Consider the following 14,896-nt stretch of genomic DNA (forward strand, 5'->3'; position numbering starts at 1 on the left):
GGGAAAGACTTGAACATCGGGGAAAGACAGTGGAGATGGAGAAGTTGAAACCAAAGGAGGAAAGGAGATGATGGACACAGACCTCTGAGGAGGTGGTGGCTGTAAACAGGAGGAGAAAAACCTAGTCCCTGCACACCCCCATGCTTTGGGGAGACTGGAAGAAAAGTTAAGGATCGGCTTAAATGTGGATCACTTTATTTCTTAGGTTGTTTATTGAGAGTCCTTAACAAAGAGTGCTAGTCTGCCAACTAATTGGTTTTTTTTTTTTTGGACTCTGTTGCCCAAGCTGGAGTACAGAGGCACAATCATGGCTCACTGCAGCCTCGACCTCCCAGGCTCAAGCGATTCTCCCAGTTCAGGCTCCCAGGTAGCTGAGACCACAGGGGTGCACCACTATGCCTGGCTATTTTTATATATATATATTTTAAATTTTTGGTAGAGACAGGGTCTCGCTATGTTGCCCAGGCTGGTCTGGAACTCCTGGGGTCAAGGGATCCTTTCACCTTGGCCTCCTAAAGTGCTGAGACTGCAGGCATTAGCCACCACGGCCAGCCCGAATTTTGTTTTTTCTTTGAGACAGCGCCTTGCTCTGTCGCTCAGCCTGGAGTGCAGCAGCACAATCTCAGCTCACTGCAACTCCACCTCCTGGGCTCGAGCAATCCTTGGGTTTCAGCCTCCTGAGTAGCTGGGACCATAGGTGCATGCCACCACGCCCAGCTAATTTTTGTATTTTTAGTAGAGATGGGGATTTGCCATGTTGCCTAGGCTGGTCTCAAACTCCTGGGCTCAAGTGAATTGCTTGCCTTGGCATCCCAAAGTACTGGGATTATAGGCATGAGCCAACATGCCCAGGCCCCCTAATTTTGTTTTTAATGTTGCAAACAGGTGGTTTGTAAAGGTTTTATTTCCTTGATATAGGAAAATAATAGATAGGTTATAAAAATATTCTTCAGGTCGGGCACGGTGGCTCATGCCTATAATCCCAGCACTTTGGGAGGCCAAGGTGAGTGGATCATCTGAGGTCGGGAGTTTGAGACCAGCCTGACCAACATGGAGAAACTCCATCTCTACTAAAAATAAAAAAAAATTAGCCCGGCGTGGTGGCACACGCCTGTAATCCCAGCTACTCGGCAGGCTGAGGCAGAAGAATCGCTTGAACCCGGGAGGCGGAGGTTGCAGTGAGCTGAGATTGTGCCATTGCACTCTAGCCTGGGCAACAAGAGCGAAACTCCATTGCAAAAAACAAAAACAAAACCCAAACCCAAACCAAACTAAACCAAAACAAAAAAAAACTACTTCAAACAACTTTACTTTCAGCTCTTATTCCCTAAAATGAGAAACTGTAGCAAAACAATAACCGCAACAATCTTTTCTACTGAAAACAATAAATGAAAGCTACACAAAATGGAATTTACAACCTCAGGTATTATCAACTGGGATATAATAAAAATAACAAGGGTTTTATATTCTGCAATTAAAAATGGGGTTCATAAATTAAGACTAGCTAAAAGTCATTAAACAGAGTTTTTTTTTTTTTTTTTTTTGAGATGGAGTCATGCTCTGTCATTCAGGCTGCAGCACAGTGGCACGATCTTGGCGTACTGCAACCTCACCCTCCTGGGTTCAAGTGATTCTCCTGCCCCAGCCTTCAGAGTAGCTGGGATTATGGGCACATGCCAGCACACCTGGCTAATTTTTGTATTTTTAGTAGAGATGGGTTTTTGCCATGTTGGCCAGGCTGGTCTTGAGCTCCTGACCTCAAGTGATCCACCTACCTCAGCCTCCCAAAATGCTGGGATTACAGGCGTAAGCCACCGCGCCTGGCCTAAACAGAGTTTTAACAGGTATGCATATAAGCCGTGTATCACTTATTGCAGTGGTTCACAAATTTCTTCACATAGAACACTGTGAAGACATTAAATTATTAAGCAGAAATGATTTTCCACCCACAAAGATAGCTATATATTATTTGATGTGACATCAAATTGCAGCCACAAGCATACATGGCTTAAGAGAAATAAAAACAAAAGAGATGGTGTCATAGATGTGAAGGTAGAATGGATGTTTCAAGGAAGAAACCATTAAAAGCTACTGATGGGTTATACAAGATGAAGACTATGATATCCACTGGACTTAGTAAACAGGAAGTTGTTGGCAAATAGAGAAACTATTGTGAGTAGTTTCTTTTGAGGGGTAGAGGTACAAGCCAGATTGTAATGGATTTATTATAAGTAGAAAGCTGCTGAAGAACAGAACATAGATGACTTTTCCCAGAAATGAGGTTGTGTATCCAAGAAGGGAAGGGGACAAGTAGAGCAGAATACAAGTCGAAGGATGCCTCCATCAGTGAGATTTACCAGAGTGCTGGGCCCATGGCATGAGTGTATGCATGCATTCCTTCATTAATTTGTTCAAAAAATAATTACTGAGTGCCTAATACATGCCAGACATTCTTCTAAAATCAGGTAACTGAGAAGTGAGCAAGATAAAAATCATTGCTCACCTCTCTAGTGGTGGAAGATAAACAGAGTCAATAATATACAAACATACAAAATATTAGCGAAAAATAGTATGCAAACAATTAAAATAGTTATGTGAATGAGAATCACTAGTGGTGACTTAGATTGACTTTTTTGGGGAAGCCTCAACCAGGATGGTCCTTTCTTATAACAAGAAAATCCAGGTATGTGATGCCTGGGGAAACACCACTCTTGGCGTACGGCATGGGGAACGAGTAGTACAAAGCCCTAAGGTAGGAACAAACTTACCATATTTGAGGATTTGAAAAAAATACCGGTGAATTTGGAAGTGGAGTAGGTGAAGGAAGAGTGAAAGAGGAGGTTCTAGAGGACAGGGAGGGACTAGATCACTTAGGGCTTTATAAATCAGGATGAAGAATATCAGATTTGTTTTAAGTGGCATGGGATGCCCATGATGGGTTTGAAGCTAATGGTAGGCAATCAATAACTAGTTGGTAGCTGTCAGCAGGGATTGTGATGATAAAAAGGATCATCTACTCCCCAAATAATAAATGCTTTCTGAAAAGGTCTATGTTCACAATTTTTTCTATTTATGTTTGTTTGTGCAAATATAAGACATAACTTATCTTTTAATTTAATTTTTTTAGGAGATGGGGGTCTTGCTATGCTGCTGAGGCTGGTCTCGAACTCCTGGACTCAAGCAATCTTCCTGCATTGGCCTCCAAAAGCACTAGGATTATAGAAGTGAACCACTGTGTCCAGCTGGTTTTACATTTTTTAATGGCTAAAATAATAATAATCACCACAGAATAGTTTGCAACACATGAAAATTATGTGAAATTCAAATTGTAGTGTTTATAAATATTTATTGGAACACAGGCACACACATTAGTTTACAAATTTTCTATGGTTGATTTCACGCTATAAGGATAGAGTTATAACAGAGACCATATGGCCTGCCAGGCTAAAATATTTACTACCTGGCTCTTTATAGAAAAAGTTTGCTGACCCATGACCTAGAACATAGAAAGTGCTCAATAAACAAACAGGTGGTGAATGAGTAGGTATTAAAGACTTCAAAAGAGAGTGGAAATAAGTTATGCAACAATAAAGGTGGCAAAAGTAGATACAAACACTGAAAATCTCTGCTACTAATTGAGGACACGAGAAAAAGTTTCATGGAATTTTTCTGAATTTATTTTATTGCCTAAATTTGAGGAAATAACAGGTAGTTCTCATGTATTTATCCCTTAGTAGGAATTTTTAATTCAAAGGTTACTGAGTTCCTACTTTGTACAACACATTGTAATAGACACCGTGAGGAATACGGAGATAATAGACAGAAGAGCAAATATAGTAAAGATTTTAAAAGATGAAAGCACTAGGGAGGCTGAGGCCTACAAAATGGAATTAAGTGTGCATCAAATACATATTTTCTACTAAAAAACTGCATCAGCACAATTTCTTCTAAGATGCTGTTAGGCCACAGCCTGAAAGAACAAATCATATGTCTTGCTGCTATAGAATGAATCCTAAATGAGTTATTTAGATTTTAAAGAATTAAATATTTTACAACCAATAACATGCACATGGCATACAATTCAAAAGACACTAAGAGATATGGTAAGAAGTCTGTCTCCCACTTCTGTTCTCACTCAGTTCCTCTTTCCTCAACAGCAACTACTATTACCAGATTCTTGTGTTCACAAAGACAGTACAGGCATACACAAGTGTGTGGATATGCGTATGTACTATATATGCACACACACATAATACAAAGATATATATTTGGCTTATTCAAAGAAAAAGCATGAAGAAAAGGATTTTAAGGACTGGGGGCACTCAAGGGCAAAACTGGCAAACTCTTCCTAAGACCCAGATGCTCTGATAAAATTTAGTTATCAATGCATTTTGGGATTATGTTCTAATGTGGGCTCCACTATTTACTAGCTATATGACCTTAGTCAAGTTATTTACATGGTCGTTCCTTCATTTTACTCATCTGTAAAATGGGAATAATAGTAAGAGTGCTCCCTCATTAACACTGCTGTGAGGCATAAATGAAACTTACTCATCTTACATAACAACCTACCAGTAAAACCTGACCAGGTGACCACTTCCTCTTGATACAGACTCTTCATTCAGCTTCCCAGACAACATGCTCTCCTAGTTTTCTTCCACTTCATCGGCTATTTCTTCTGCAGTCTCCTTTGTTGGTTTCTATCCATCTCTCTGTCCAATTACACTGCAGTGCCCCAGGGTTCAGTCCTTAGACTGCTTTTCTTCTCTATTTAATCTGCTCTCATCTAACAGTATAGATTTACATTAACCTTTACCCTTGCCATTCTAAAATTCTATCTTCAGCCTTGATCTCTGTTAACTCTACACTCAAGTATCTCTACTAGAAAGTCTAACCAGCACCTCAAATTTAGTTAGTTAAAATCAAATTCTGTTCTTCCCCCACTCCAAATATGTTCCTCCCAAAATCTTTCCCATCTCATCGGCAACTTTATCCTTCCAGTTGCTTAGGCCAAAAATGAACAACCTTAACTCGTCTCTTGCTTATACCTCATACCCAGCCCATCAGCAAAGCTTGTTGGCTCTGCAAATACATTCGCCTCTTTCCACTCTACCAGTACTGTCCTGGTTCAATTACTCAACTCTCGTTTGGATGATTACAAGAACATCATAACTGGTCTCTTTGCTTCTATCCCTGCCCTCTACAGCCTACTCTAAACATAAGATGATCCTTATAGCATGCAAATCAGAACATATCACTTTTCAGCTCAAAACTCTAATAATTAAAGTTTCTCATCTCAGAGTAAAAGCCAAGAACTTTACAATGGCCTGTAATTTTCATCTTCCCACCTCTCTAACCTCATCTCCTACTACTTTCCCTCACAGCAAGCCTGTCATGCTAGCCTTTTCACTGTTCTCTGAATATCCCAGACAAACTTCCACCTCAGCACTTTGCACAAGCTACTTGATCTGCCTGGATCACTCTTCTCCCAGATTTAACATGGTGCACTCCTTCACTTCCTTCAAGCCTTGGCTCAAATGTCATCTTCTCAGTAAGGCCTTCCTGACCTATTTAAAATGGCTAGCTCCCTCCAATCTGTACTCCCTATCCTGCTGCACTGCCATTTTATTTTAAAAAGACCAACCAACCAAACAAACAAACAAAACTCCCCATGGCACTTATCATATCTGATATACTATAATTTTACTACCTATCCACTCCCAACTCCACCCCCAGGCTAGGAGAAAGTAAGTTCTGTGAGGGCAGGGATTTTTGTCTGGTTTTGTTCACTGCTGTACTTCAGCTCCTGGAACAGGGCCAGGCATATAGGAGTAGTTCAGTAAATATTAATGAATGAATAATGAGGTAATGCATAAGTAAAGCACATGGCCTATAGTAAGCATCCAATACAATTTAGCTATTGTTAATAAAAATTTGCACACTTTGGGAAACTATTAATTTTTTATGTCACTAAGGGAAAACCTATAAAATCATGCTTAAATATATTAAAAAGCTTGAATAAATTAATAATACAGCTTCCTTATTGTCTCCCCTTCTTCACACTGAGAATGTGGTATATACTCTGACAAAAATCAGGAAAGAATTAGCAATGCAAAGTGAATAGGAACTCAGTCTTATAGTACCAGGAACAAAGAGATCCTTCTTAATCGAGATTTTGAAAGCATGTTTCATGTTGATACTTCTTATTTTAAAGGAATCTCAAATTTAACCCCTGAAAGAAATGTAAACATGTGGATGTTCATTCATCTGAATAATGTCACTAGTTAAAAACTTCCATTATTACTAATAAAAATAGCAACAGTATATTGTGCTATGAAATTCTAAACTGTTTCACAATAATTAATTAGTAAATGACATGACAAACGCTATCTACATACTCTCATTTTAATAAACTATCATGTACTAGGGCTTAATAGGAATGAAATCAGCCTAGATCTTACCTAATTAGAGAACATTTCTGTATTAGAATATAGTACTGAAAACTCAATAGTGGTTTCCAGTGGACAAGTTTTCATACTATGATCTAACAAAAATCTCTAAGCTATTTAAAGTGTTAGAATTAGAAATTTGTGACTCAATACTTATGCCTTGGAGCATGTCTTTATTTTTAATTAACAGTAAAGGTCCAATTTAAAGCAGAATGTGTCAACTGATTAGCTCTAAGTTCAGGTTTCTGTCATACATGCCTGTACTGCTGACAAAAAGTTAAATGCAAGGCAATGAATGTAGTTTTTGTGAACTTTTTAAAGTCAAAAAATTTATCTAAAGACTTTGACCCAATGGATACCAAATTAACTACTTATAAAAGCAGGTCTTTTGTATTTCTTCTTTTTATTTTTTATTTTTTGTTACAGACATTTAAATAATCTATATTTGTAGGGTGATATCTTGGAGATTACTTTACTATCAATATATAGAAGTAATAACCTGGTAGATAGCATTACCTATGAAAGGTCCATCCCATCTGCTATTCTTGCTGAAAGCTTTTCATGCACCAGTAAACTCAGTAAATATCAGAAGATAAAGCATAAGCCTACCACGCCACGGATTTACTCCTAATGTCTCCTCAAAGTGCAGCCCGATGCAACGATTACAAATGATTTTCTTCTAATGTCATTTTACATAACCCTTTTTTCTGCATGAGTAGTTAGTGTGGAATGAATGAATGAATGCCATTAAAACAGTTAATCATTATCTGGGACACTGGCCTTACTCCCTTCACTACTAGGAATCTCCATGACAAAGGCCAAGAGCTAGAGCTGCCTCAGTGTCCTATTTCTAACAGTAATTTTTTATGCAAATGAACCTGCTGGGCATCTCCCTCTGTGACCTTCAGCTGCCCTTATCTAAACTGACTTTGATCCAATGAGGGCTTGCATCTAGCTGAAGCTCATTACTATATAGGATATGTAATCAATTTCACTAATTAAAGGGTATTTTCTATTCTGTGAATGCAAAATGGATTTATTTTTATAATCACACATATGCTTAAAGACTACACTATGTGTTTCTATTTATTAATCCAGTTTGCTATATGAACATATATTAAAAAGCAAATATATTAAATACCTGAGGTAAATGCATTCATAACCAAATGTAACACTGAGAAAAGTAGAGCTTGGCGCCAATCTTACTGACTAAATCACATGTGCATAAGCATCTCTTCAATCAGTATGATTTTCATGTTTGAGAACAACCTTATTCTCTCATATTTCCAAATCAATTTATTCTTTCTATAAACTCACTAATAGGACAAGCTTTATCCCAATAGTCATGTATCTAAAAAACCTAACCCAAGTAATCAAATAGGACTTCTCAAGAAAATGTTACCCCAAACCAAAAGCTTGTCATCATATTCAAAGTCTATTAGTTGAGGTGACATAATAGCATCATTTTGGAATTTGAGTAGAACAAAAGTTTAAATTTAAAATATACCTTTCTATTTCAAGATATTGATTTTCTTTTCTTTTCTTTTCGAGACAGAATCTTACCCTGTCGCCTAGGGTGGAGTGCAGTGGTGTGATCTTGGCTTACTGCAACCTCCACCTCCTGGGTTCAAGCGATTCTCCTGCCTCAGCCTCCTGAGTAGCTGGGACTATAAGCACCTGCCACCACGCCTGGCTAATTTTTGTATTTTTAATAGAGATGGGATTTCACCATGTTGGCCAGGTTGGTCAACCTCAAGTGATACACCTATCTCGGCCTCCCAAAGCACTGGGATCACAGGCGTAAGCCAACGCACCCAGCCAAGATACTGCTTTCTACTAGCTACTCTAGAAATCAGACATACTTTTCTAAATTTTTATTTCATTTTATAAAGAGTAGTCAGGGAAAGAAGAATGTATACTTTCCCTTTCCTTTGGGATTGTTTAAAATATGAACACCAACAGAATTGTAATTAGTATATATCCAAGGGGTAGGAGTGGGTCTGGAATATCTGGGGCCTAAAGGAATCAAATAAAGAAACCTAAAAGTTAGGCACACTGTTTTATAATGAACTGAACCAAAGCAGAGGCTGTGAGACAACAAAGATGATGCTGTATTACAAAAAAGCCAAAAACTGTTCCCTTTCCTCCCTTTAAGGTGTTTTCTGAGTGGATCCTCACACCTAGGACCTGAACTCTAGGCCTACTTCAACTGTGGTTTTGGACAAAGTCTTCCATTTGTATACTGTTCTGGCAAATATTCACAGTATTAACTTCCCTTTCAGGAATACTAGGAGGAATTTTCTCCAAGCTAATGGCTTTAGAATTATTTTAAAATAGTGTTTCCTCTATGAAGTTTTTAAAGCTTTTATTTTTTCTTAGTGAAAAAACAGAATTCCCTGTATTCTAGTGGACATTGTTACTAATTTTCCTCACATGTTAAAAATGGCATTAAAAGTACCATGTATATCATATATACATAATATTTTTATGTGTTAAAAAACTATGTCATGTACCCAAAAGACTCCCAATCCATTGGGTAATTCCTTAATTAGGCAGATTTTTGAAACATGTATTATGTACACAACAGACCGGAACGCCTCCTTTGGAGCATTTTCTAGTCTATCGGGTGATTACATCATTAAGCCACACATGCTACGTAGAAAAAATCCTTATGAAAATTCATGAAAAAATGTACAGCCCATCATTAGCATGCAGCAGACATGTATGCTTTTGATATTTTCTCTGCTTAAAACAAAAAAAACAAACAAAAAAAAACTACATGAAGTAATTAGTCCAGGTCATGAAAACATGGGAAAGGTACCAGACACTGGTGAAAATAGTGAAAATAAAAATAGTAAAAAAAAATGCATCTCTCATGGTTTACCTGAGAGCAATTTGCCTTACTGGAAAAAAGATTCTTAAAGAGTGTTCATTTGAACTGCAGAATAATGTGTGTTGCTTTAGTTATTTGATATTTCCTGTATCTCTGTAACTTCCTCCCTACTTCTCTTTCGGATACACTGAAATTTTATAAACCAATGGGTTGAAAGGTTGCGGATGATCAATCATTCAAGGCCTTGCACTACTTTATGTTTGTATACTTATGTCTTCATTTTATGTAGTCAAGAGTGCAAGGAATTACATAATTATATCTTTTTCAGTAAATCGAAACTACATCAAAGTAATGTAAATAGATATAAAATGTTGGTATAACTTCCAATAGTGAAAGGGTTATATCTTCACAACATTAACCACTATGCAAAATCTAAAATATGATATATTTGAAGACTAAAAACAAGCATGAGTTTTATAAAAATGAGCTATTAAGCTTTTTAATTTATAACCTTTCTTTTTGTAAATGGGACACTCCCCCTGTCAAAACAACCCCACCAACAAAAAGAAAACCTCAGTAAGCAGAGAACAATGAACATATGCAACACAGTAAGGATCAGAGTAATTCACTTCCTGAATGCTCCAAATCTTTGTGGCTTAAAAAGCATCCCAATTTTCTCTAAAGGTAGTAGCATTTATTCATTGGGCCATAGCTAATTTTACATGGAATGCAAAAATGTTAGTTTAAGTTTAATATACCATCCTATTTAAATATTTCCAATGTAGCTCTCAAACTGCAGAGCTATCCCTCTGTCTATTTTAATTTTAAAGTAAGTTAGCAAAGGCTTCCTTCTTAATCCCCAGAGACTACCTACATAGTGACACAAACGCACAAATTTATGACAGCAACATAAATGCTCTTCTGAAGTAATGTGCAACATTAAGTGAAAATCGTTTCCTGGAAAGATATTATAGGTATCTATATTTTATTTGCCATCTTAAACATATCTGAGTCTTTATGGCCTTATTTTAAAAATGTATTTCCTTTTTATATTTCCTGGTGCAAATGGACTGCATAAATAAGCAATGTGCTATGAGGCTTCAGACCAGCCGATAAAACCTTTCAATTTTCATGCCAGCTTCTTCTTTTGTAATTCAAATCCGCCTGGAAACTGGCAGCTCTGAAAACTGAAACAAGCACTGCCACAAATACCTTGTAATGCTATCGACCTTGTCTGCCCATGCAGTGAGAAAGGGGGATGCGTATGTGTCTGCAGCCATCCAGATAACACAACTCATTTTTTTTGGGGGGGTGGGTGGGTGGGATGGGGTGGGGATAACAGAAGCCAGCCCCAGACTGTGCACCAAAAGCAGTCATTACCAGGCGAGCTGGAGAATAAGTCTCTTCAAAATACACAGTGCATTTAAAAACCATATATGAGGCTGAGCCACTGCTGTCATTACCAATTTTAATTTAGCTTCTTCAGTTTGCCAGCCAGATAAACTCTTTAGTGCTGTTTTTTAATCTATTTGCCACATTTTATGTTTAAGATTATAGTAATATGGACAGAAGAAGGAATCACTTTTAGGGGAAATAAAGAAATAGATCCGCTTATCGGCACCCATCAGAAAGTTCATTAATCAGCCAGGCTTTGTGCCCTCTAAATTGAAAGGTTAAATAATCCTCTCAGGAATATTTCTCGGCCCCTCCGCCAATTGTCCGGAGAGGAGCTGCCATTCATAGCATGCGGGATCGGTGACAGGGTATCTTACCACTGTTTGGACCCCAAACAATGATGGACAAATGGCTTCGTTTACAAAGAAACCATTTAGTACGTGGATGGAGAAGGACCACAAGCTTTGATGCAGGATGGAGGGATGAAGGCATGGAGACAGGATGTAGGGTGAAGGGACAGAAAAGAACACATAAATGTGTAACTCTATGGACATTTTATCTGAATGTTTATTGGGTTAGACTATAAAGCATAGGAATCACACTAATACACGTCTTCCAACCATACGAAATGCTTAACATATTCAAATCTGCTTCTATATTTTGCATGTGATTGTACATGAACCTCAACAAAAAATTATAGAATAATAGAATCATAGCTCTATTATGTTTATTAGCTAATACACGGGGGATCCAAATAAACCCCAAGATTTTCATTTTTACCATAACTCCACATGACTTACAACATATGGCCCTCCCACCACCTGCCATCCCAACTCTGCTTATTCCACTGTAATACTCTTAACCATCGGTCACAAAGGCAGGGAATTCCACAGCTGCAAGGACCTGTTAGAAGGGGGAAGTAATGTTCTTTTGCTTTTACAATATGTTCCATCTTAGCCTCTGCTTGTCTTAAAACAAGGAGCAAACATGAAATAGGAATGCTCTTTGAAAGAATACAAATTGCATGTACTGATAAAGTGCTTAAGTTTGAGTTGCCTTTTTCACTGGACCTATCTGAGAATACAGTTGGAAGTCTGCAGAACTGACCCAGCTCTTATATCACTACATTTTGCTAGGAAATCAGGCTGGTTTTTGGCATTAATCATGTGAAGGCATAAAGTAGTTTTACCCGAAGTGCAAAAAACTGATATGCTATTTTGTTTCATTTCTTATCTGATTAACATAAGCCCTCTACTCCTAGCAGAAAGTATTCTAATTGGGGTATGTTTATGTTTGGGTGAATTTTTCAATTTCATATTATTCTCATCATTTGTATAGAGAGCAAATATTTATATAATTTATTTGCTTATGATAGAGAACTATATTCAGATGGCACTGAAGTTATCACTTAAGAATCATACATTTATTAATATATATTTTCAAAGTGATATTGCATTTTTCTGATACATATTTTATACAGTCATTTTCATTAGGAAAGGAAGTAGCCTAAATGGAAAAGAATAAGACAAGTATAAATTATTAGAAAATGAAAACTGAGGAAACAATTTTGTCAACAAAAGATTCACTTCAATAAACATAAGAAGGAAACATTCTTAGGAGACAGAGTAAAGAGGTCCTTAGGAATCTCCTAAGGTTGGGCAGAAGGCATTATAATAATCTGAGTTTGGGACGTCAGTCCAGAGGCCACCTCTACAGGTCTAAGATGCCTTTGGGTTTGCCATAGTACAGCTTGCATAGTGTTTAACATGCTCTATCTGTCAGGTATTGTACTTTACATTTATCATCTCATCATATACTTACAAAAATCCTACAAGGCATTATCCCCATTTTTCAGATGAAGAAATTGAGGACTTTAGAAGTTAAATATTTTAACTATGTTTGCACATTTAGTATATGAGGAAAGACTCAGACTCTGAACCACAGTCCAGTCCCAAAGCTGGCATTCTTTTCTCTACTATGATTAAAAAAAAAATGCTACCTAGTAATTTCCTCAGAAATTTGCTTGCCCTTCTGGCCCAATTGTATAGCACAGTTTTCTAAGGACTTTGGTAAAAACAGGGAGGAAATGTACAACTGTAAACAAAGGAAATGTGAGAGAGCCAAGAAAACAAAATTGATATTGTATAAACAAAGTTAAGACACAACCCAAAACTTAGTTCTCCTAACTGAGTAAGAATGTGAGGTAATCCACAAATCAATATAAAGGAACATATTTATGTAAAATGGATGCATTACAAAATTGTAAAGATGATCTTATAATTTATCAAATTGATTCAGTTCTACATGATTATTGAAAAATGAATGAAAATTATCTAGTAGCTTTATTACCAGTTGATACACACATGTGGATTCCTTTTACAAAGCTAATACAAATTTCTAAACACTCACTTTAAATAATTCTTGTTTTGAAATGTGAGCTATCTATGTACTGGTGTACCAATTAAGGTGAAGTTCTAATTTAATCCCAAAGACATTAAACATTTTTTTTGTTAAATGCTTTCTAAAGAGGTAACATATTTCTTCATTTGTTTTCGGTATTTCTTAAACACCAGAGCTGTTGGTCTTGGAGGACCATTGCACCCACCTCAAAATAGCTGGAAGAAAATACTTATAAATGTACCAAAAAAACCCCACACATAACTCCCTTGAATTTCTGATATATAGGGATCAAATGACTAATAAATTTTAAGTCTAAAATTTGACTGATTTTTAACAATAATTCATTAACTTTTAGTCACTGAAAAGACTGTGCTTTTGAAACCTTAAACTTTATCACCACAACTTATATCATAACATAAAATATAACACTATTTCAGAGAGACTGTTCATGTTAACAAGTCAAGGAATCTTTTTAGGAGTCTTTTCCTGCAGATTATTCAAATGATTGATCCAAACCCTTAAAGGTTATGGTTGATCATGATTGTAACTAATTGATTCCTAAATACTTAAGACCTTTAGGAATTACGGTAATCTACCATGTTACTCACATGCATGACTACCAAAATGAATGTCTAATACAAATATCATTGGTCTAGTATATTTTATCTACATTTACTGTTGCACTGAAATGTCCAGAAAAGACTATGGCAAGTATGATCACTTGGAATATAATTAATAAATGGCATGAAACACCTGTTCAAAGCACATATGCGAAATAATCACTTGAATATGCTAAAGTTATCTACATAATACTTCTACACTCTTTGTGTGTACGTAACATGACAAAGAATTGGCATCGCTCAACACTTAAGATTTTAAAACTATAATTTATTATATAGTTACTGTACAATGATAAACTATTAATTTTGGAAAATCTAAGACTATTTGTTTATATTTATATTCATTTTTGTTGTAATAGGGTCACTCTTTCAAAGTGCAGAGTTACAAGTAAAAAGAAATGTAGCTTTGCCCCTGAGCAAGGATGACACGCAAATTCATGAAGTGTTCCATTAATTTTTTTAAAGAAAGAAATGTAGTTTTCTTTGAGATTATATGAATACTGTGGGTTTTAAAAAGGATTTTTGAAGTGTGTTATATATGTTAAAATAAGAAGCACTTAGAAATGAAATTTAATTACCACAGTATTTAATAATCAAGAATAAACTGCCCCTATAATGACTAACTATAATTCCTTTTTAAGTAATGCCGAACACACGAGGAAGAGAGGAAAGGGTAATAAAAAAAAAAAGTCCAAACGTGATGCTCCATTTGTCATCCTCAGGATAAACATTTGTTAACAGATAAGAAAACAGATGACCACAACAAGTACTTCTTTACATTTTTAAAACAGAAGTACAACTTTAAGTCCATATGAGAAATATTTAAGTCCTAAACATACTGGTCTTTGTCCCTAGCCACTAGGGGCAGGATTAAAAAGCACAGGGACTTTTTCCGTCAAATAAAGAAAGGAAGTCACTATTTATAGTAGAACTTCAGATTCAATTATTTGATTATTGAACAACATCTAATATCTAAAAATATGAGCCAAATTCATGATGACTAATGAGTAGGTCATTAAAGATATTTAGAAGATGGCAAAAGCACAGCTGCTTCTATGCCAAAACATTTATGATAAATCTTTCTTAAATTGTGTGAAGGCTGCATACTTCTCATTGCTTCATTATCTGAAACACTTAAATCTACATTAGGATTACCATCATAAAGTACTTGATATTATCTAAATATATTAATGCAAGGA

General features: G+C 36.3%; 1 protein-coding gene across 11 annotated transcripts in view; it reads right to left on the reverse strand.

Moving 5' to 3' along the window:
- Nucleotides 1-14,896, reverse strand: part of ZCCHC7 (zinc finger CCHC-type containing 7) — a 261,414-nt gene that overhangs the window by 11,554 nt on the left and 234,964 nt on the right. For 4 of the 11 annotated variants that reach the window (XM_074017061.1, XM_074017062.1, XM_074017064.1 and 1 more), the window contains exon 7: nt 1,524-3,210. The exons of the other annotated variants lie outside the window; for them this stretch is intronic. In XM_074017061.1, coding sequence (XP_073873162.1) covers nt 3,124-3,210 — 87 coding nt within the window. In that variant the 3' untranslated portion in view covers nt 1,524-3,123. Of the gene's footprint in view, nt 1-1,523; nt 3,211-14,896 lie in introns of those variants that run through there. 11 annotated transcript variants of the gene reach the window in all.

This window comes from Macaca fascicularis, chromosome 15 (genome assembly GCF_037993035.2).
Source record: "Macaca fascicularis isolate 582-1 chromosome 15, T2T-MFA8v1.1".
Taxonomy (NCBI): Eukaryota; Metazoa; Chordata; class Mammalia; order Primates; family Cercopithecidae; genus Macaca; species Macaca fascicularis.